The sequence below is a fragment of the Echinops telfairi genome, unplaced genomic scaffold (assembly GCF_000313985.2).
Source record: "Echinops telfairi isolate 266 unplaced genomic scaffold, ASM31398v2 ScPeMD7_60;HRSCAF=208, whole genome shotgun sequence".
Taxonomy (NCBI): Eukaryota; Metazoa; Chordata; class Mammalia; order Afrosoricida; family Tenrecidae; genus Echinops; species Echinops telfairi.
Window position 1 is genome coordinate 18,617,784 of NW_022103958.1, and position 24,891 is coordinate 18,642,674.

Here is a 24,891-nt window from a genome sequence, read left to right on the forward strand (position 1 = left end):
TTTTTATTGTGGCAAAAATATACACAACAAAACATTCTCCAATTCAACAACATCTACATGTATAATTCAGTTCCAGGGATTTAACTCTTCATGTTGTACTATCACTGATATCCTTTTCCAAATTATTCCACCACAATTGACATAAACTTAATGCCGCACCCTCTCACCCCCCAGCAAAAACTCTTCCTCCTTCATCCCTGGCCAAGTTTGGTTTCTCTAGAGGTTTTTTCCATGTAAGAAAGTTGTTGCTTGTAGTATTAACATGACAGAATATCTGACACCAAAACACGCTTCTGTGAGTGCAGCTGCAACTAGTTAATACATAACATTTTGAAATGTAATCAAAGTAAGGCTCTTAGAATAGATACTCATTCAAAGGTAACTTAGTCGTAAGCTAAAAATATCACAATTAAAAATATCCTTATTTCAAGGCCACTTAAGCTTTTAAGTATGCTGGACAATGATCTAGATCCAAGTGCCATTTTCAAAGTACAAAGAGAAGCAGTCAAATTTCCCAAAACCTACTAAGTTTTAAACCTGAGAAAAGGAGACAGTAAAGACTTACTGTTCATTACCAGCATGCCAAATACATAATTTACATCCTAACACCAATATAGTTGTATATCTATAAATAGCTACATTTTTCTGTAACTTTTTACATAAATAACACACATCTTCTAATTGTGTTGTGTTATTACACGACAGTATGCCAACTCCTCCCTCCCCGTGGGAGATATTTTTGTAAATGATCTTTTTCTCACATATATTTTTCCCTTTTAATTTCTTAAATTTCACACTTAGGCAAAAGTTTCAAATATTGTACAAAGAAGTCTTGTGTACCTTTCAAACAGAGATTCCCTAAAAATTTTACCACACTTGCAGTATCTTCTCTCTTTTACATACACATGAATGTAATTTTTCCCAACCATCTAAGACTTCAGTTCTAGGTGCTATGTCCCTTTAAACCGAAATACTTCATTTAGTGTGCACTTCCTAACAACAAAGACAGTCTCTTACATGATTGCAGTATATTTTTCAAACTTAGCAAATATTGTAGCAACACTATTAATCAGATGTTTCCAATTGTCAGTTCAGTCTCCCTTTATAGCAAATAATAAATCCTGAATTCATGTCTCTGTATTTCCATTTAATCTAGACTAGCTCCTTAACAATTATTTGTATTCTGGATATTGATGTTTTTAAGAGTACAAACCTGTTATTCTGTAGAATGTCCTTCAATTTTTATTTATTTTACATTTTCTCACAGATTACGCAGATATTTCTTTTTGGCAAGAATATCAAAGGAGTGATGCTATCTTACAATGTAATTTTTAGAAGCACATGTCTGAAAACACTTCTACCATCAATGTTTTTCAAGGAGTACTTCCTGTGCTTCTCAGGACAGATTGTGTTATGTTGTTATAATCAAATAAATAGAAACTTTGGAACCCAGAACTGAATGCAAATCTCAGCTCTGGCAGTCACTACAAAATGTAGGCCTAACTGTAGGCTCTGTGTTTTCATTTCAAATGAGGACACTCTATTTCTTTCCATATTATTCCAACAACGAAATCCAGATAAGCACATGATCAATGTCCCTTTCACTAAGAAGCTTTTGAAGGTAAGTGTACAAGAGTTATTGTCCCAAGATCCAGGGTTAATGAATAGCCATGCAAAGACAAAAATTAAGGTTAACCTATAACCTTGTTAAGATACAAAGAAATAAAATATGCCCTTTATAAACTGCCCTGATAATACTGATAGTATCTCCTTAGGAACCCTGGTGGTGTGATGATTATGCATTGAGATGCTACCCGCAAGATCAGCAGTTCGAAACCACTAGCTGCTCTGAGGGAGAAAGGTGTAGATTTCTACCCCTGTAAGGAGTTAAAAGTCTCAAGAACTCACAGGGGCATATCTACTTTGGCCTATTTGGTTACTATGAATCAGAATTCACTCAATGGATATGAATGTCATTTGGTTTTGGTATTGTCCATAAGATCAGGAGCTGCTTCTCACACAGTTTTATACCCAAGTGTAGCCCCAGGCAGAGTATTCTACAAACGTATCTTATTCCATAAGATGTATTCAATGAGCACATAACAATCATTTCAACGCAATGCTTCCACAACATTTTCCCTTCTAATGCATTATTTGAATTAAATTATCAGATGATGAACTTCAATACTGTCAACAAAATTAAGCAATTTCTGTACCTAGAGAAATAGGATTTGTAGGAATATGAAAATATAAAACTTTCACACACACAGTTTCTTCCATATACCCTGCATAAGATTTTACCAAAACTGTGGTCTCTACAAATAACAGTTTTCTAAAGAATTCAAGGAACATGGAGAAGCTACCAAATATATTGATTGGATTGTGTTCTGTTTAATACAAAAATACAGTGGGGATGCTTGGTAGGTGGCACAGACTAATATCTCCAAAGAGAACAACTATGAAAGCTAGACAAACACACACACAAATAACTGGGTGAAGTCTCCCAAGAGCACAATGACAGCCAGGGCTTGAAAGGACAACATCTCAAAACAAAGAGAAAATGTTTTGCAGTGATCCTTGCCTTTACTTGAGGTAGCTGCTAATTCATAGCACAGAACATAGAAACTGAACAGAAGCAGTGATCTAGGGCCTGCGGCTGTTCCATTGGCTTGGAAAACAAAACTTGGAATTCAGAACTGCAAAGGAAAAGGTCTCTTGGCAATTATCCCAGGTTTTCAACTGGACTCACAAAAAGGAATAGCTAGGAATAATGGCAAAATGGAATACACCGCAGTGTCTGGCTTCAAGCCTATGATCTGCCATCTTTACCTGCTATCCACTATATGATCCAATTCTCTCTGGGGTTGACCATATCATCCAGACTCCCTAAAAGGGCACCGTCACACAGAAGTTTGTGGAATAAAGAAGATATTCTCCTCATTTACACTAGGAACAGTAGTCACTCAGCACTTGAAATGTGTGGGGAAATGAATTTTCAGTGATATTAATTTTTGTCTTTTTAAAATAGCCACCATTGATTAGTGGCTACTATATCGAGTAGTGCAAGAGTAATCATAACAAGTCCAGTGCTCAAAGGAAAACAATAAAAATCAAAAAAGAAAGAGCTACCAGTCTAACAGGAAGTATATTAATATGGCCAACACCAAGGTGGGGGCGGGGAGGACTCAACAGAAACAGCCCCGCAGTTATCTAGTTAATTTAGATATAGACAGGAACTTAACAAGGATAAAATAACAATTACAAACATGTTCAACAAAGCAAATGAAATGAAAGAGCAATGGACTAGAAACTAGAATCTACTTTCTGGAAACCAAATAGAAATAGCAGAATTAAAAAACACAGTACCTGAAATTAAGAATTCAATGGATAGGTGCCAGAACTTTATTTCTAAATACATGTACAACATAAGCAAAAATATTAATTCAAAACCATTATGTTAAGAGAAATAACTCTTAAGCAAAAAGTAAATGCTGTTATTATTCCACTTACATGAAGTTCTAGAAAAGACTAATCTGTGGTTAAAAAGAGAAAGATCAATAGTTATGAGCGAGGGTGGGGCAAATAAGAGATGGTTGTTTAGGAAGGGGCATAAGGTACTATTCTAGAGGGGATGTTAATGTACTTATTCTTGACAGGAATTTGGACTACACAGGCACACACATCTTTCAAAACTCACTACATGACTGGCGTCTTAAAGGCTTGAAGTTAAACAAGCAGCCATCTAGCAGGGAAGCAACAAAGCCCACATGGAAGAAGCATACCAGCCAGTGTAATCACAAGGTGTCGACTGGATCACATCAGAAGACCCAAAACAGCCATTTTGATGTGAACGACAGAGGTGGAAGTGGAGACCCAAAGCCCATCTGTAGACAATTGCACATCCCCTCACAGAAGGGTCACAAGGAAGGGACAAGCCAGCCAGGATGCAGTATAGCACTGATAAAATGCACAACCTTCCTCTAGTTCTTTAATGCTTCCCTCTCTCCCCCCACTATCATGACCCCGGTTCTACCTTACAAATCTAGCTATACTGGAGCATGTACACTGCTAGAGATAAGAGCTCTCAACAAAGAATACAGGGCAGATAAATCCTTCAGGACCAATAATGAGAGTAGTGATACCATGAGGGTCGGGGAAGGTGGGGGAGAAGGGGGAGAAAGGAGGAACCCATTGCAATGATCGACATACAACCCCCTCCCACCCCCAAAGGGATGAACAACAGAAATGTGGGTAAAGGGAGACAGTGGACAGTGTAAAATATGAAAATAAAAATAATTTATAAATTATCGAGGAAGAGTTCATGAGGGTGGGAGGGTGGGGGAAGAAGGGGGAAAAAGAGGAACTGATACCAAGGGCTCAAGTAGAAAGAAATGATGATGGCAACATATGTACAAATGTGCTTGATACAGCTGATGTGTGGATTGTTGTAAGAGCCCCAATAAAAAGAATTATTTTTAAAAACTCACTTAAGATGCATGTGTTTCACTGCATATAAAATTTATCTTAAAAAATATTAAACTTTAGCTTATGATACAAATAATGAAGTGCTAAAGTGTACAACTTACTTCAATTGCAGGAAAAAAAAAGATGGGCTGATGGAGGGATAGAGAAATATTAGGCCAAGCAAATGTAAATAAATGTTCCTTGGGGAATTGACATAAATTTGAACATCTCATAATAAAATACTGAAGTGGGGATTTTTAAAAAACATAAAAAGTACAGTTTGGAAATATCCAGACTGAAGTACAGAACAAGAGGGCAAATGCAAAGGGGACATAAGAAAAATTAAAAATACCAGGAGCATGTAGGACATTAATTCTGGATATATATATATATGTATATATGTACATATATATCATATATACTCACATATAAGCCAACCCAAATATCAGCTGAGGCACCTAATTTTATCACAGAAACTGCATTAAAAATGTGCTGAAAAACTCGGCTTATACACGAGTATATACAGTATGTATAATTTGAATCCCAAGGAAAAAGAGAAAGAGAATGGGTTTAATATTAATAATAAATGAGATACTTAATACCTGATAATTTTCTAAAAAATAGCAAAGATATTAGCTCAGAAATTGGAGAAGCGCTGTATGCCCCAAAATACCTACATTAATTACTATAACTAAAAACAGAAAAAAAAATCTTAAGTGCAGCCAGAGGGGATAAAGGACACATCACAGGCAAAGGAAATCAATTTTCTTTATAAATTATAGCAACCAAGATAAAATAGGATATCTTTAAACTTTAAAAAGTAAATAACTCTCATATATAATGAAGGCAGCTATAACTAAAAAGTGAAATGGTTTTTTGCCAGTTGTTTTCTTGTTTCCTTGGTTTGGTTTATTGTTTTGTTTTTGCAGAAATTAATGGATCCTAATGGAATCCAGGACAGATAAACCCCTCAGGACCAAAATGAGAGTAGCAACACCAGGAGGGTAAGGGGAAGGTGGGGGGGAGAAAAGGGGAACCGATCACAATGATCTACATATAACCCCTCCCTGGGGGATGGACAACAGAAAAGTGGGTGAAGGGAGAAAGCAGTCAGTGTAAGACATGAAAATATAATAATAATTTATAAATTATCAAGGGTTCATGAGGGTGGGAGGTGGGGGAGGGAGAGGTAAAAAATTAGGAACTCAATAGAAACTTTGGCTCAAGTAGAAAGAAAATGTTTTGAGAATGATGATGGCAACAAATGTACAAATGTGCTTGACACAATGGATGTATTGTAGTAAGAGCTGTATGACTCCCCAATAAAATGATTTTTAAAATTAAAAAGAAATGCAAAGGACCATACACATTCCCCCTTGAAGAAAAACTGGCAGAAGATCTTATAGTATTATGGTAATTACAACCTATCATTTAAAAAGAAAAGAAAAACTGCTGGCACCAACTCCATTCCTTCTCACAGTGACCCTTATAGGACAAAGTAGAACTGCTCCACACGGTTCCTAGACTGTAATCTTTATGAGAGTAGACTGCCACATCTTTCTTCTGTGGAACAGCTGGGGGCTTTGAACTGCAGCCAAGTGCTTAAGCATTCCTTTACCATAGCTACTCAGATACTGTATCATGTGAGCATAACAATCAACAAAACGCACAAAAGAACATAAAGAGAGTCCAGGAACAGACCCACAGATATAAGAGGTCGTCTCATTTATGATGCAGTTGTCACTGCTGTGCACTGGAATTATAAATGGTGCTCAGTTATCTTCACCTTTATCTCATACCATACACAAATAGATGGCACATTTACCTGGAATTGAGTTTTTTTCAATGCAAACATCTTAGTAACTTTGAAGGGCATGAAGAGTTGTCAAACAGGACATAAACTGGACTAATCACAAAGACAATGTTGAAAAATAAGCTGTATTGAAGCTAAGATCTTTTTTTCACCCGAGACAGCTTTCAAAAGTGAAAAGACAAGCCAAAAGACATAACCTAAAAAAAAATTTCATACCATATGTGCGTGTATTACTCCCATAAATCAAAACGAAAAAGATAATCAAGCATCTTTTTAAAAAGTAAAAGGCACTTCACAAAATAGAACATCCAAATAGTCAGTAAACTTTCCAAAAAAATAAAATAGCATTGGTCAGAAAATGCCAATATGCAATAATAGATGGCCAAAAACAAAAAAGAAAGAAAATATCAAGCATAGGTGAGATTGTAGAGCATCTGACACTGCTGATGTAACACTGGGTACAACCACTTGGGAAGTGGACATTAAGTATCTCCTAAAGCTAAGCCTACACATCTTGTATGACCCAGTAAGTCTACTCTCAGGTCTATACCAAACAGAAATACAGTCACATATTTACTTATAACATTCTTTCTAATGGTAAGAGGAAAAATAAAGAGGGAATTACTCAAATACTCGATTATTACCCTATTAATATTTTATGAACATGATATATACAGTAAATAAATTGTGGTAAAGGTACACAAAGAAATCTTAAAATGCAATTAAAAAAAACCCTACTGCTACATGCAACAATTTGGCTGATTTAAAAAAGCACAGAACTGAGCAAAATGAGCCAGAAATAAATAGGTATCTACTGTACAATTCTACTTTTATCACGTTCAAAAACAGGCAAAACCAATCTATGTCAACAGAGATCAGGTTGACTTGTAGAAGAGAATGAATGGGGAGGATTCATGGAGAGTTCACAGGGTGGGCAATGCTAAACAATAACAATAATGTATGGGCAATGCTTTAAATCTTACCTAGATTTAAAATCATTGTTATACGCAAAAAACTAAGAAGAAATGTGATTGATACATCAAAAGACAAGACTTCAATAACTACAAGGAGGACAGAAAAAGGGGTGGGAAAAGAGAAAGGAGAGGGATGGGAAGGATAAAAAAATGGAAGGTTTAATAGTAGACAGACAGACACATAAGTAAGAATTGCTCCATAAAAACAAAACAAAACAAAAGCCCTGCAGTCCTTACCCCTCGGTTCGAAAGACTGGTCTGAGCGCCTAAAAGAGGAGGAAACGGAAAACGGAGCTGGGCTGGGAGTCTTACGTGACATACAAGTTCATCTCAAACAAAAAAATTGTTTTTAATCTTACCTTTATTCCTTATTGTGTAATATTTACATAACAATGTTCCTACTCTTAAAAAGTTTTATTATATCTATGTAACTCATACTATGTAAATTACACCTTTAAAATGGAGCTTACCCAAAAAAGTAGTCACATACATTTTTCTCTTCTATTCACATACATTATATTACTTTTATTACGCTTGCTGCTCTGTGAATAGCAGCAGCACAGAGTCAAAAGCAGGTCAGAAGGAACAACCATGGGAGGCTCCCTATCAACATATCATTGCTGTATGCTTTTCCTGTAAATATGCCACTCATTACTTTTTAATAGCTCCCGTTTATAAAGCTTATATAATATCCCAAGCAGTGCATAAGTGCTTTCTGTGCATTAAGGAATAAAGCCTTCATAACAGCCATTGATGTACCTATTTCATCATTATTTTATAGATGAGCAAACTGAGGCCCAAAGAGGTTACAATTTTGCTCAAGTAGCAAAATCAAGATTACAAACCTGTGAATGGCTAGGCTACTGTTGTTAGATGCCGTCCATTGGTTGAGTTCATATCGACTCTACGTACAGACCAAAACACTGCCTGGTTTGAGCCCATTGCTACAGCAACCACTATCTATCCACCTCAAGAGGTGGCTCTTCTTTGCTGAGGATACTCTCCTTCTCCAAGGACTGGCCTCTCCAGGTAACCTCTTCAAATGTGTGAGAGAAAGTCTCTTCATCCTCACTTTGAATGAAGTTTTTGAACTGCACTTTTTCCAAGATGGATTTGTTGATTCTGGCCATACCACTACCACTGCCAATGAGTTGATTCTGACCCATAGTGACCCTGTAAGTCAGGGTAGAAGTGCCTCCTTTGGGTTTCTGAGGCTATCTATGGGAACAGCTAATGGATTGAAACAGCTGACCTTTTGTAAGCTACTACACTCCGTATTGTTCTATTAGCAGGCTAACATATACTCAATATTCTTTGCCAACACCATAACTCAGAGGTATCAATTCTCCAATGGTCTTGCTTATTACCCAACTTTTGTATGCATCTGAGGCCACTGAAAAATACCAAAGCTTGGTCAGGTATGCCTAGTCCTCAGTGATATCTTTGCTTTCAAACACTGTAAAGAGGTCTTTACAGCAGATTACCAATGTAATTCTTTTTTTAACTACTGCTTCCATGGGCATTGCTTATGGATATAAATACAGTTAAATCCTTGACGTCACTCTTTCTCGGTTTATCCTGTTGTGTAATGGTCCTTTTGTGAAAATCTTGATTGATCCAGTTGGGAGGATGTTTGTTTTATGTTGAGGTGTAATCCACCCTGTAGGCGATAGGCTTTATTCTTCAGTAAGTGCTTCAAGCCCTCTTCACTTTCAGCATTCAAGGTTGCATCTTCTGTATATCACAGGTTGTTAATGAGTCTTCCTCCAATCCTGATACCACATTCTTTTTCAGAGTCCGGTTTCTCAGATTACTTGCTCAATATTCACATTGAATAAGTACAGTAAGAGATACAACCCTAATGCACACCTTTCTTGATTTTAAACACACAATATAGCCTTGCGGTCTTACAAATTTCTTGGCCTTCTAGATGTCATGCCATAGACAAGTGAGTGTGTCCAGTGTTGCAACTTCTTTGGTGTGCCATCAATTCCTAGCACCTTGTTTTCTGCCAATGATATCAGTACCGCTGGTTAAGTACCAAGCAATGCTTTTTGGTAGAGTAACTGTGTATTCCATGCATCTTCTTTTGATGCTTCCTGCATTGATTCAATACTTTGTCCATGAATTCACTCTCTGCTATTGAGTCCATTCTCACTCATAGTGATCCCATAGGACAGAGTAAAACTGCCTCTGTCGGCTTCTGAGGCTGTAAATTTTTCTGAGAGCAAAAAGTCTCAGCTTTCTGTTGATTTCATCCATAGAATCCAGTTTTCAAATTGACGCTTGAAAATTTTCTTCAGTTCTTTCATATTTCATTATAACACTTATTTTCTCCAGCTCTTTGAAATCTTCTGTTCACCTCTTTTACTTCTTCCCTTTGCTTTTGCTACTCTACAATAAAGAGCAAATTTCAAAGTCTCTTCTAATGGCTACTTTGGTCTTTCCTTTTATATAACCACTGCTTTCTTCATCTCTAATGTCTTTGATGTCATCCTACAGCTCATTTGGTCTTTGATCATTATATTCAGTGTATCAAATCTATTCTTGAGATGGTCTCTAGGTTCAGATGGGATATATTCAAGATTGTATTTTTGGTCTCACGAGCATGTTGTCATTGTCTTCAGCTTCAACTTGAACTTGCAATAGATGGTCCGTTCAGCAGTCAATACCTGGCCTTGTTGTGGATAGTGATTTTGAGCTTTTCTCCTATCTCTTTCCAAAGATATAGTCTATTTGATTGCTGTGTGTTCCTTCCAGTAAGGTCCACTTACATAGTCACTATGTAGGGTGCTAAAGAAGGTACATCTTTCAAATGCATAGATCACTAGTCTTGAAAAATTCTATCACCAAGGTTTTATTTTCCAACTACTGATCTGTCTTTGTTTTTAATTTTTGCATTTCAATCACCAGTGGTTATAAATGCACCTTGATTGTTTGATCAATTTCAAACTAAAAATCTGTTTCGGTAAACAAGCGGCCATCCAGCTCAGAAGCAACAAAGCCCACATGGAAGAAACACATCAGCCTGCATGATCATGAGGTGCCGAAGGGGTCATTTATCAGGCATCAAAGAACAAAAAATCATATCATTGTAAGCTCACCTCCCTGATACGATTGCTGAAGACAAATGGGTGCATAAGCAAATGTGGTAAAGAAAGCTGATGGTGCCCGGCTATCAAAAGATACAGCATCTGGGATCTTAAAGGCTTGAAGGTAAACAAGTGGCCATCTAGCTCAGAAGCAACAAAGCCCACATGGAAGAAGCACACCAACCTATGCGATCACGAGGTGTTGAAGGGATCAGGTATCAGGCATCATGAGAACAAAAAAACATATCATTGTGAATGAGGGAGGGAGTGTGGAGTGGAGACCCAAAGCCCATTTGTAGGCCACCGGACATCCCTTATAAAAGGGTCTCGGGGAGGAGACGAGCTAGTCAGGGTGCGATATAGCAACGATGAAAAATACACCTTTCCTCTAGTTCCTAAATGCTTCCTCCCCCCCTCCCACTATCATGATCTCAATTCTACCTTAAAAATATGGCTAGACCAGAGGATGTACACTGGCGAGGGTAGAGGGAGAGTGGGTTAGAAAGGGGGAACCGATTACAAGGATCTACATGTGACCTCCTCCCTGGGGGATGGACAACAGAAAAGTGGGTGAAGGGAGATGTCGGACAGTGCAAGATATGACAAAATAATAATTTATAAATTATCAAGAGTTCATGAGGGAGGGAGGAGCGGGGAGGGGGGGCAAAAAATGAGGAGCTGATGCCAGGGACTTAGGTGGAGAGCAAATGTTTTGAGAATGATGAGGGCAATGAATGTACAAATGTGCTTTACACAATTAATGTATGTATTGATTGTGATAAGAGTTGTATAAGCCCCTAATAAAATGATTTTAAAAATCTGTTTCATCTATTTTGGTACTAGCGGGTGATGCATAAATTTGAATAACAGATGTATTAACTGGTCAGCCTACTGGCAGTGCTGTACACTGCAAGACAGATCTTGAAATATTTTTTAACAATGAATATTATGTCATTTCTCTTCAGTTTGTTATTCCTAGCATTATACTGATTCAAATTGGCCAATATCAGTCCATTTCAACTCACAAATGGCCATAATGTTAATCTTTAAGCATTTCATTTGAATTTTTCCAATTTCCTATTTTCCTATACTCGTACTTCATTCAGTTCATATTGTGTTTATTAATGGATGTTTGCAGCTGTTCCTTCTCATTGAGTCAGGCTACATCAACAAACAAAGGTCCCAGAACCTCTGTTCCACCTGTGTTAGTAAGGTTGACTCTCCTTTGAAGGGCAGCTCTTCCCCAGACATCCTATTTTGAGTGCCTTCCAACCTAGGGGGCACATTTTCTGACATTATATCATGTTTTGCTGCTACTAAAAAGGTTTTCACCCGTGAGTTATTTTAGAATTAGAAAGGAATAGAATTAAAAAGGAAGAAAATTCTTCCTTTCCTAGTCTTAGTCTGGACACTGCTGGAACCAGTCTACCCTGGACGACTACAGCTATTTGAAATATTGGCAGCATGCCTTCCAGCATCACAGCAACACATAAACAGCACCGTACAACAAACTGATAGGTGCATACTAATGAGTAAATAAACTTATATTTACATGTCTGTCTTAACCAGACAGGGCAGAAAATGAAGATTTAAGATAAACAATCAGTTCTACAGTTCAGAGACAATCTGTTGGGGTCTGGGATGAGGAAGGCAAAGTCAACATTCAAGATGCTTGTTAGTTAAGAAAGCCCCACCCAGAACCAGAATTACGAACCTGTGTGTAAATATAGGTTACTCACAGGTTCATAATTCTGGTTCTGGGTGGGGCTTTCTTAGCTGACAAGCATCTCTAGTATATACCCTATATTTACACACAGGTTTCATTGTATGTACACACACATAATTAGATACTTGACATTTAGTTTTGTTTTTTAATTTAAGTTATATTCTTTGAAAACAAATGTAGTATTTAATGGCTTACTTGAACCACTGAAAAATGTGTTTCTTTTGACCCCTTAAGGTAAATACTGATATATTTCAAATTTAAGTGTTTAGAATATTGCTAATTCAATTATATTCTTTCTAAAGGAGTTATGTGGTAATGAAATATCATTTAGAGCCTATAAAATGTTTAAGAAATTCAAGCACACACTTCTATCATGTTACAAATCTTTACCCCCATATTACTGAAATGTAAATTATCTCAGAGGCACACCTCACTAGCACTTGGCTGCTAACTACCATGTTGGCAATTCAAACCAACCAGCAGCTCCTAGAAAACCCTACGGGGCAGTTTTACTTTGTCCAAAAGACCAAATAAACTCAGCACGCAACAAAAGAATCAAATAATATACCGTATACACTTGCGTATTAGCCGGTCCAAATATCAGCCAAGGCACCTAATTTTATCATAAAAACTGCATTAAAAATGTGCTGGAAAACTAGGCTTATACACGAGTATCTAGAATAAAAGAGTGGCAGTGTTGGACTGAAAGAAGTGGGCAGATAAAAGAGGGTAAAACTAGTAGATTGGAAATATCTGTGGAGATACTTTAATAATGGAATAGCAGATGATGAAGTAAGCAAGTAGAAAGTAGGCATAACTACATCTCTAAAAAATTCTAGGCAAGTTAGGTTTTTGCTATGTGAACTATTACTATCAGAGACATTGGCTAATTGCATGAAAATGAGCCTTCGAGAGTCCTGGAACGTAAGAGGGATAGGTATTGGTTTTGAAGTTGACTGCACCCCCTCCCTGTCAACCCATGATACAGTCTCTACTCTAGTTCTAAATTGTTACTATTGTTGTTTTTACTCTTGCTTGTAGTAAAACAGACAAAGAATTTTACCACTTTAAAGGGGGCAGGGGGTGAGGGCGGAAGGGGAACGAGCACAATGACTGTGTAACCACACTTGAGGGGAAAGAATAACACAATTATAGGTGAACAGATACACTGGATGATGTAAGACATAGCCAAAAAAAAAGTAATAATATATAATATAATAATAAGGGTATCTCGGAGGTAGGGTGGAGAAGGGAGGGGATAAGGGGGAATGGATATCAAAAAGTTCGAGAAAGAAAGAAAATGTTTTGAAATTGATGGTGGCAGGAATTGTACAAGTATGCCTGATCTAATTGAATTATGGATTGTTATATCAGTAAGAGCTCCCAATAAAATGATTTTTTTAATTACCACTTTAGAGCATGTTTAAATGTCGAATCCCATATTAGGTTCATTCACAATGCTGTGAAACATGACCAGAAATTGTCCATTGTGCCAAATGATCGAATTAAAAAATTAAAACAAAACCAAACCTTCCATATGCCTTCTCTCCCAGCCCACCCAAGTTCCTGGTTACTTCTAGTCTACTTTGTCTCTATGAATTTGCCTATACTGTACTAAGAAACTCACATAGGTGGAATCATAAAATATTTGTTCTTTTGTTTCAGGCTTACCTCATTTCTTATGTTTCAGTCATTTTTTTAGAGCTAGTTAATAAATAGTTTGCTGTATTATATATATATACTATAGTTTGCCTATTCATTTATTTGTTGACAGGCATAGGTTTCTTCTGCCTTTTGGCAGATGAACAATAGAGTCCAAGTACTCATCAAATGGCTTTCCACAGTGGCTGTACCATCTTACATTCCCACCAGCAATGGGTAAGGGTTCCAGTCTCTCCACATCTCTGCTGCCAATTGTTATATTATGGTGGGGTTTGTTTGTTTTGTTTTTATTAACAGCCATCCCAGTTGATAACAGCTGTGAAGTGAGATCTCTCCAGGGCTGTTTTATTCAAGAATCAGGAAAGAAAAACACTTATAAGTAATTCTGGAACAGTGAAGCACATAAATTGTTAGTGGTAGGTTCTTTCACAACGATGGTGGAAACAGAATGGGTTGTGTTCTCACTTGATTTTAGACAAAAGGCCGAGAAGCGATGGGGTTGCATTCTCAATTCAAGGACTCAGAAGTCTGTTGTCTATCCTTAAAGGGTGTGAAACGTGAAGCACCTATGTATGTGTGTGTGGTAGTTACGTATTCTGGTGTCAATTTGAGGATTAAGAGTGTAGAGGTGGAGTCTTGCCTGTCAATCAGGATATAGTCAATCTGTGTGGGCATGGCCTTCTCCTGAGGGAGTGTGTCTGTCTGTCTGTCTCTCTCTCACTCCCTGCAAGACATCCCTGTGGAGAAGACACATGGAGAGAGGCTGATGGAGCCAGACCTCTGAAGCCGGAGAAGCCACGTGGAGATCCCTGCCAGCACTGAGATGCTCACAACGCCGCTGGATACACAAGACTTCCCACCCACTGGCTTGTGATCTTCCTGCATTCGGCATCATTTTATGTGTTTCATGAGTCTGAAGAGGACTTTATAGATTGGTATAGGCTAATATCGGACTTATGGACTTGATCTGGACTGGGCTGGAATGTTTTCTCAATATTCAATTGCTCTCGTATATAAAGCTCTTTCTTACACACATATGCATGTTTATGGATTTGTTTTTCTAGTCAACCTGGACTAACACAGTGTACAAGTACATGCACACTTTTGTGGTCTTGTAACCAGTCCAAAACATATCTCTAACACTACAAGAATATACTGAACAAGAGACAGACAGTGGGCTCAAAAATGAATTCATAATCGAGTGCAGACTTCAAATCAGATAGGGCAGTGGAAAATATGGGCAAATCTCATGTGTAAATATTTCATAGGTTAAAATTAGTAGAATTTGGTCATTTGATTAAAGAGGAAAAGACATACTGAAGAGCTGTTTCCAATACAATACCTGGAAAATAGTAATTTTGTGACTCTTAATCTGTGATATGGGAGGATGAGAAGACTTTGGAAGTAAGGTGAGTTGTTTCAACATGAGTTAGTGATACCCAAAGAAAACCACGAAAAGAAAAACTAGGTGTTCACGGAGAGGTCAGGACTCAAGACTGCTCACTGCCATCTCGTCAATTCCAACCCAAAGTGCCCCTGTGGTTTCTGAGACTGCCACTCTTTACTGGAGCGGAAAGCCTCAACTGCTGGCCTTGCAGTTAGCAGCACAACGGGTGAACCGCTGTGCTACCACTACAAGCAGGTATTTGAAAGCTACCATATTGTGGGGGGAAAAACAGAAAGAGATATAAGATTTCTTTGCTTTCTTTTTTTTTAATTAAATAATCATTTTATTGAGGCCCTTATAAGGTTTTTAAGGAGAAGTTACAGTTAATGAGAAAAGGACTCAGGGAATCACAAGAAAATTTGGCAGAGAAGGAAAAGAAGAACCTGAGAGTACAGTGGCCAGGAAACCACCAAAGAGAGTTACAATAATATGAAGTGTTATTGATTATTACATGAACTATGTTTCCCTTTTCAATCTCATCACCCTTGCCCCAAGCCCCACACACAAAAATCTGCCAGTATAACATAAAGGCAGGGATACATTTTTTAATGTAATTATGCAGTGTAATGAGAAAATTAAAACAAACCCTTATTTTGTTTTTTGCCACTCAATGGTAACAATTTGAAACACCAGAACTATCCTAGTGATGACAAGTATAGGGGAAAAAGAGGAGGGGGATTTCCAGGCATTAGTGGTGTGATTATAAATTGGAATATCACACACTTCTGGAAAGAAATCTGGCATTACTCAACAACAGAATGTATACATCTTTTGACTGACGCAACAATTCTCCTTCTAGAAATTTGTTATGAAAATATGCCTACGGTGAACAAAGGCGACACAAGAAGGTCAGTGGTGGCAAGGCTAGGAAACAACCTAAATAGGGCTCACTAAATAAAACCTAAAACACATCTCATAAAGCAGAGTCACAATATGAAGGGGACAATAAGGCCTTGTTTACTTCATACCCTTCTCTATCACTGGATTTTTCTTTTGACAATGAGCATATGTTAGTTTTGTAATTTAAAGATGGGTGCATTCATTTTTAATTTAACACACTGATTTTTAGATAAACATTGTCAAAATTTTTTGTAATTCAGTGTTTTCTCACAAAAGCAACTTTTGTTCCTTTAATGTCAAACGCTTAGCACATATTAGATTCTGTCTCCTAAGTAATACAATCTGCACACAGCAGCTGGTGCCTAAATTATTCACTGGCCATTGAACTGGTACTATTGCGTAGCCGCACTTGCCCGGTTAATAGCTTCCAGGGTGCTGAATTCCATTCTCGGGACAAAGCTCAAGCCTCAGAGAAAAACAGGCACACACATTTTGAGGTATGTGAGGCCGAGACTGCTATCTAATCTGTGATGTCACTGCATTCTACTGTCATAGCACATTCACGAGACTATGTCTGCTCCCTTTAATAGGAGGGCTATTGGACACAAGCAAAATAAAACCTCTGAATTATCTTGATAACCTTCTAAATTAATAGGCTTTTAATCAGCACAATAAAAACTTAATCTGAAAGCTTTCTTTTTAACCTAAGGATAACCATTTAAGAGGTATATATTATTCTAGAATACAGTCATTCACCCCAATCCAAAATGACAGTATCTACCTAGTTGACATTATTATATTTATTACACATTTTAGAGCTACAGTCTATCGAATTAGCTTAACAAAGTCTGTTTGTCTCCAGGCTTTTCAAGCTGCTTGGCCCTGTGCTATTCAGCATCCACATATAGTGAGACCCATATTCATAGGATTACCTCGTTTTCCTGCCTTTGATGAAGTGCATGCAGGCTCACCACTTTTCCATCACTCATCTGAGTGGACAGTATTTGTGCTTTCCTTCTCTGACAGGTTTCTGCTACAATACAAATTCTGTCTTTCCTGAGTTTTATTGTATTTTATCATATTTAGAATATTTGGGGAATCTGGGTGAGGAGTATATAATTCTTCACACTGTTTTCATAACTTTTTGTGTGTCTTTAATAATTGTAGGGAGAAAATTAAGGCTCTCTACTCATATAAAGAGTCTTAGAAACCCACAGGGGCATTTTTACCTTGCCCTAAAAGGTCATTATGAGCTGGAATTGACAATGGCGGTACATTTGGTTTGGGTTATAATTATTCAAATTGAAAGTAAGGTCCTCCTGTAATTCTCTTTTAGAATGCCTTCTTCTTTTCTATCAGGGTATTTTTTGGGGGGGGGCAGTATTTTTAATCATTTTATTGGGGGCTCTTACATTCCATACATCAATTATATCAAGCATATTTGTACATATGTTGCCATCATCATTTTCTAAACACTTACTTTCTACTTGAGTCATTGACTTATGATGGGGTAAGGTTCTGTTAATTCCATGTAAGTTGGCCCTGATGTAACTCAAATACCTCTTCTTCTTTTTCCCCTATTTCTATTAGTATTGCCTTTTTATTATCAGTATCTTTAGAATTCCAACACTTATTTGAATTAGGGGTTGGAAACATTTCATACACACTCAAAGAGATACAATGATAGAACATTATGTATTCCAACACTTTATGCAGTATATACTTTAAAGGACAGTTTGTTGTAACTCGAAGACATTGAATGTATGGGACCATCTGTGCCATTTGCTCTTCAATATATAACCACCACCCAGCATGTCCCCATGTTTACAGACATAAGCAGATATTTTTAATGAAAGACTTAATTGCTGACAATATTACTTTTCTCTACTTACTTATCTACTCACTAATAAAATTTTCAGAAGTCTCCACCAACTGATGAATTGTTCTTGTTCTGAGGTGTCATCTAGTCTGCTGCAACTCATCGCAAACCCATGTGCAACCGAACAAAACACTGCCACGTCCTGCGTCATCCCCACGAGTGTGCTGACGTTTGAGCCGGTTGTTGCAGGCACTGGGTCAGTCCATCTTATCAAGAGCCTTCTCCTTTGTTGCTGCCCCTCTGCTTTACCAAGCACGATGTCCTTATCCAGGGAACTGAGGCATGGACACCTATGATGTGATAGATCTATACAATGGACTATTATTCAAAAACAAAAAAGTAGTGCTGACATATGCTACAAAACATGGATGAACCCTGGAAAAATAACACTACATGCGAGCAGTCAGAGAGGACCATACACTGTTTGAGTAAATTTATATGCAAAGTCCAGAACAGCGAGATCTGCGGCGTTAGATGGAAGAAAGACACGACTTTGTACACCTATCAAGAGTTAGTCTCAGCAACCAAAAGGGGCAGTTCTAACCTATTCCATACGGTCACTGGGAGCTGGAATCCATTAGATGGCAGTGAGTTTATTTTGTTTCTCTGGTTATAGAGACAGAAAGCTGATTAGCAGTTGCTTATACCTGAGGGGAAAGGGAGGGAATGGCTTTTTGCAGCAGGGAATAATAGCTTAAAAGTATGAGTTTTCTTTCTGAGGTGACAAAAGGTTTTAAAAGTAATTATGGTGATAGTTGTACAACTCTATGAATATGCAATAAAATCTGTGGAAATCAGAACCTGTATAAGACAGAAGTCTTCCAGGGAAGGAAGACTCAAATATTTTCCACTAAAAGGAGAGAGAGAAAGTGTTAAGAATGCACCCTGTCAATGGTGAAACACTTGTGAGACCTGAAAAAAACAAGGCAGTCCCCACAACGTTCCAGCTCCTGCAGGTTTCGTGTACTGAAAGTCATTGAACTATACACTCTAAAAGTGTATTCTATAGTATATGAGTTATATATCTCAATGATGCTACCTTAATAAAAACAACAACAACTAAGAGCTCTGCCATGGTTTTGATCTGAAGACCTGATTGAAGGTAGTCATCTATGGTACATACTCTGGATGCGTTATCAGGAGGGGCCGAATCCTGGAAAAGGGCATCAGGTCTTATGAGAGGTTAGCAAAAGAAAGAAAGAAAGACCTTCAACAAGATGAATCAACAGACTATGCAATAAGAGGCCCAAACATACTACCAAGAAGCCGGTGCAAGGCTGAGTACTGTCTTGTTCTGTTACACATGGGGCCACTGGCTATGTGTCATCTTGGCAAGCACCTAACAACCACCATCTATTTCTGCAACCACAGTCGACGGCACTGAGAACTACCTCATTACAAACTATCAGAAACTTCTGTTACAACTAAAACCTGTTAACCTTCTATTTGTTAAATAAAACAAAGATTTCCAGTCAATACCAGCGGTTTATTTGACAAGCAATTCCAGCGCAGTACTAAGCCCTTAAGGAAGAAGGGTGGGTGATGAGAGAGAAGGAACGCTCTCCAGAGGAGTCAGACCTGTCTCCTGCTCTCCTCTCCCCAGGAGCATGTAGGCCACTCCTGCCTGGAAGCCTTCTCGGAACCCGCTGATAAGGCTAAGTGCCCTCCTTGAAGTTTCCACAGCACCCTGCCCACACCCCTGCTGTAACAGTTCCCTTTTCTCCTCCAACAGACGATGACATCATGTGCAGGTCTCCCCCACCACTTGAAAGTCGAGTGCCCCTATGAAATCTCTCGTAAACTGAAAAGACACAATTCAAATAGGCGGTAATACTTTCGGCACTCCCAGACCAAAAAAATAATCTACCAAATAACTCTTAGAACCGAAAGTGGCACTAACATCTGTCAAAGGGAGGACGGCATGACAAGCACACAGCCTATGTAAGGCAGAAATAATGTGTGACGCCTGTGGTTCTGGGGTGGGCGCTGCTCACTTTCACAACAAATGTTGAATGCTACTTCCACTTCTCACCTTGATTCATAAAAGTAAAATCTTCAAATTTCTTCCTTTCAAAAACAAGCACTAATGTAGATTTTTTTGGTAAAACCAAAGTGGTATACAGTGAATTTTTGGAAAATGGGAAACACCTGTTATTAATCACTTCTGAAACCCAGCACCTAACAAAGTGCCAGGACACTAAAACGACTAAAAAGAAAAAGTCACAGTAAACTTGCAGTATGAATTTATACCTGCCTGACTTTATTTGTACATCTGCTAAACTCTGGGAAATAAAAATCGGCCTTCGATTCATGATTATGAAACAGAATTCCACTATTTGTCTTACCAGACTCACAGGGGTGATTATGAGAAGCAAACTAGAAAATATGCATAGAAGCATGTCGAAAAAATGAATGTAGCACACACACACAGTGTCCTATTAATTATTATTTATAAGTTTTTCTTAATCTTGTTATGGTCAATCCCTGGGAAAAACAAAACAAAACATCATGCTTGGTAAAAAGGGTCAACAATAAGGAAGACCTCCTCATCAAGATGGCCTGAAACAGTGGTTGCAACCACAAGGACGGCGCAGGCCCCAACAGCATCTAACAGCGATATTGCTACAGGGACCTTTTTCTTTGATAATCCACGGTCTTATGTGGCATGAGGCGTAGAAATATCCTAAACAAGAATGACAAGTCTAAATTATGGATCATATTTTTCTGTCAATTATTACATGTATGTATTTATTTCTATAAGAACTGATGCTAAACTGCTCAAGAAAGTAGCAAAGACTATAAATAATTGGTATAGGGGTTAGTTCACAGTCCATGTTCCTGTCTCTGTTTTGAAATGACTCAGAACCACAGACTACTGTCTATATTTAAAAAACAAAACAAAAAACACAATAAGAAAAAAAAAACAACCAGACACCCATGACCCGAATGCTGCCACCACACCTCATAAATACAGCACCTTCTGCTGCTAAAACCTTTTATGCATTCAAGAAGCCGGTGTGCTCCAGACAGAAGCCACACTCAAGCAGCTGAAATTAGAACACGCTGACCTTGAGCAAAGCAGTGCCCTTCGCATGTACTTCTTTCTGGCTTATGTCAGTGCAGCAGCCAGACAGCCTCACCATCTATAGTAGTCAACAATTTCTGGCTACTGCCCCTGTCTATTTTAAGACATCCCTACTACATTTCTGTGTAGCTCAGTTCAAAGAAACAGAGTAACACATGAATCCGCGCTTAAAACAAATCATCTACCCTGGAATTTGGGGTATGTGTGTTCCTACTGTGCTTAGCTCAAAAATATTTGGCAAGTTTCCATTTCCGTTTTTCATTTTTAAAAGACAGTGTATTTTTAACAAACAGTGGAAAAAATCCAGTATAAGACATGTTGGTTACTGCCTAATCAGATTTATAAGTAACCTAGCCATAAAGGTAAGCCTGAATTGTCAAAGTTCCAAACATAAAACACAAATAATATTGAAAAATAATGGTTACCTGCCATTTTCATGCAAAACTATGCTATGTATTATAATAGCATGTTATTCAGGAATTACATACTATACCTTTTCACAAAGCTAAATATTTACTAAGTCCTAAATCTAACTGACATAAAGTCTGTTGTTTAAAAAACTTTGTTTACACAGACAACATCAGCCAATATGCTAGCACTGCTCTTTGTTTATTACTAAGAACCTCATTTTTACTTTAACATAGCACCTGTAATTTAACAGAGCAATTGTATAGATTCTAAAAGCCAGGTAAATTATTTACCTAATATTTATATAAACACAAATGAAAGACCTTAAACTGTACTGAACAATTATTCACGTGTTAGTTTTTTTAATTGTCAACACTAGTGCCTTTGAAAATGTCTAATGATTGAAACTACTATTATAAAATATTATATAAAATATTTTAGACTTATTTATATTTTTAGACATATCCTATTTTTTAGTGCTTTACACAGGACTTCTTTATTCTCTTGAAACATTAAACTAATGAATATTCCCAGGTACAAAAAAAAAATCAAGATTTTTCACTTTCATCCAAAATATTTCAAATCTGGAACAACGCAATGGTTGAAACAACATGATGGAAGTAACAACACAATGAATATACTTAATACTGAATTGTACATGTAAAGACTGCTAAAATTGTAAATGTTTTGTTACCTATATTTACCACGAAAAAGAAAAAAATTACAGTTTTTAAAAAGAGAGCAAGCTTAGGTATCACCATGAGTTGAATCTGATATGCAGAATAATATAAGAGCCAAATAAATTGAAGTCATTTACAAGTGAACTAGAGCCCAAGTAGCTTGAGACTGGGGTTTATATAATACGCTAGAAAATACTGAAAACTACTGAAAGAGAAAGTCCACAGAGTATAAGGGAAAAAACTTTTACCTTCTCGCTGCCTGTTAAATGAGATTATAAAATAATTTTTCTCGGAAAAAAATTATCTAAAAGCTAATCTATTTTTATTAAACAGAGAAAATATCTGTGGGAATGCACAGAAGACCCAGTAAAAGCAGGATTCTAAAATTCTGTTTCCACAAGAAATAGATAACCAAACTATATGAAACATTAAACAAGACCTGCTACTCCAATCTATTTTATTTGAACCATATGGACCTCTTTCTACATTCAAAGAATTTTGTTTGATCATTCATCATCTATTATTCTTTCAAGTCTTCATTAACAATAAAAACAATGAGACATCTTTGGCCTGGAACTTTATGGTGCAGATTTCTATTTTGGTGGGGTAGATTGTATACTTAGATTTTAAAAATCTTTTTAAAACTAAACCTAAATTTGTAACTAAACCATTCTCTTTCATCACATACACACACAAAATAACTAGCAGAAATTCAACATGTATTAAGTCAAAATCAGTTGTCACCTACCTGTAGTACCGAGATTGTAGATATGTTGAACAGACAGTCTTTGATACATGACTGGCAGACCCAAAGTCTATTACTTTAACCCTGTATGGCTGCCGGACAGGATCCACCAACATAATATTTTCTGGCTTGAGGTCAGCATGAATTAAACCAAGACTTTTCAATTTTTTCAGTGCAGTGGCCACTTGTTGAAGGATGGGCCGAATTACTTTTAGTGGCAAGGGACTGAATTTATTTTGTTTCAGAAAATCATACAAATTTTGTTCCAGCATCTCAAAAACTAAACAAGTATGGTTTCGGTGCTGAAAGCATTCATAAGCTCGTACAAAGTTATATTCATCAGCATTTTCAGTACTGAGTCTTGCTAATATGCTCACTTCTATTTGACCTTGACGTGCATAAGAAGGATGATTCTTCAAAATTTTGATTGCCACAATTTCATTTGTCCCTCTTTTCCAGCATTTAACTACCTGGCCAAAAGTGCCTCGACCAAGAAAATCAAGAACTTCGTAAGTATTTTTCATGGAGCACAAGACTTCATGCTGGACTAACTGATAGTCCCCTTCTCCAGTGGTACAATTCTGTTTGGATCCTGTGGTTGCTGTCACAACTGTCACTGGATTTCCCATGTTCGTTTGCAACATTGCAGGAAGTATGGACAATTCATCAACAATCTGCATTGCGCTACTATGATTATCCAACTCCTCACTTTTGCGCTTCAATCCGCATCGCTGGGGGCCTTCTAGTATGTGGAACCTGTTTCGCCAAGTCCCAAACTGAGGTGCCTCCACTTGAACGTGCTGCGCCTGAGCTAAGACCTTTGTAGCACCTGCCGTATTTTTTAAAACAACAGCACTTGTCTTCAGTGAAAAGTTGTGTCCTCGAGGTCTGTTAAATGGTATCTTTGTCTGAAAAGCACTACCCTTTGTGGGAGGATGAGAATTTCCAAAGTTTCTACCATTCACATATGTCCGTGGATAGTTTCTTTCCTGGAATACACAACTGCTTGGCTCTACTTTGAGTTTCTTCACACTGCAAAAGGCACTTGACTGGGTTTGATAAACATATGGTGGGTAGACCAAGACTTGTGAGGCCATACCTGAAAGAGAAAAGGGGAACTATTAACAAAAAAATATTTTTTTATATTTAAATTCCATGAAGAAACCTTAAGGTCCAAAGTCTATAATCCATAAAAATAATTAAATTCCATTATGAGGTTTTCCCCTTTGAGAAAGGTATACACTTCTAATGTTTCAATATTTGTTTGGTGTTTCAACCATCTTTGTTATTACATAAAAGGTAGAGAATAAAGAGTTCAAAGGGCATTTTAATCAATTACTGCGCAGTTTCAGTGGTCAAGAAACACCCAAAACTATGCAAACGACCCCACCAAAAGAAATGTTACAGAGCTTTAACTGTACATATGATTCCAATGTAACCCCATCCTATCACCAAACTAAAGCAAGAACACACACATTACCCAAGCATAGTTTACAGGTACGGTCCTTAAACTTAAGAACTCAGGGGGAAAAAAATCTATGCCTGTATAAAAAATGTTTTAATATATATTGACAAAGATTTTAGAAAATGAGGATGTACATATCATGAAAAGCTATTCCTACATTCCATTCACTGTTATTGTGCTTCTATATTATTAAAAGAGGCATTTTCTAAAGAAAATGTATTAAGAATTAGGAGGGCACAATTGTACAATTATGCTTGGTCCAATGAAACTATGGATTGCAATAATTGTAAGAGCTCATAATAAAAATTTTTTAAAGAGGCATTTTCTACCCAGTAACATTGTTGCTTCTCTTCTCAATATATATTTTATAATATGGATACTCATTTGAATTCCCTCCAAATAATAATCCTTGTTGTTTGCTGCCATCCAGTTGATGAGAACTCATGGTGGCCCCAAGGATGAGGAGTAGAATAACTCCATCGTGTATTCAAGGCTGTGACCTCTTGGAAGCTCATCACCAGACCGTCATCCAAGGAGCCCCTGGGTAAGTTTGAACTACTAACCTTTCAATTACTAGTCCAGTGCATAATCATGTGTGCCACTCAGTAACT

At 37.4% G+C, this 24,891-nt stretch overlaps 1 protein-coding gene across 5 annotated transcripts in view; it reads right to left on the reverse strand.

Annotated features, from left to right (window-relative positions):
* The window catches only part of HIPK3 (homeodomain interacting protein kinase 3), an 89,514-nt gene that overhangs the window by 34,150 nt on the left and 30,473 nt on the right, over positions 1–24,891 (reverse strand). For all 5 annotated transcript variants that reach the window (XM_045290885.1, XM_004708278.2, XM_045290884.1 and 2 more), the window contains exon 2: positions 22,819–23,914. In XM_045290885.1, the coding sequence (XP_045146820.1) occupies positions 22,819–23,912 (1,094 nt within the window). In that variant the 5' untranslated portion in view covers positions 23,913–23,914. The remainder of the gene's footprint in view (positions 1–22,818; positions 23,915–24,891) is intronic.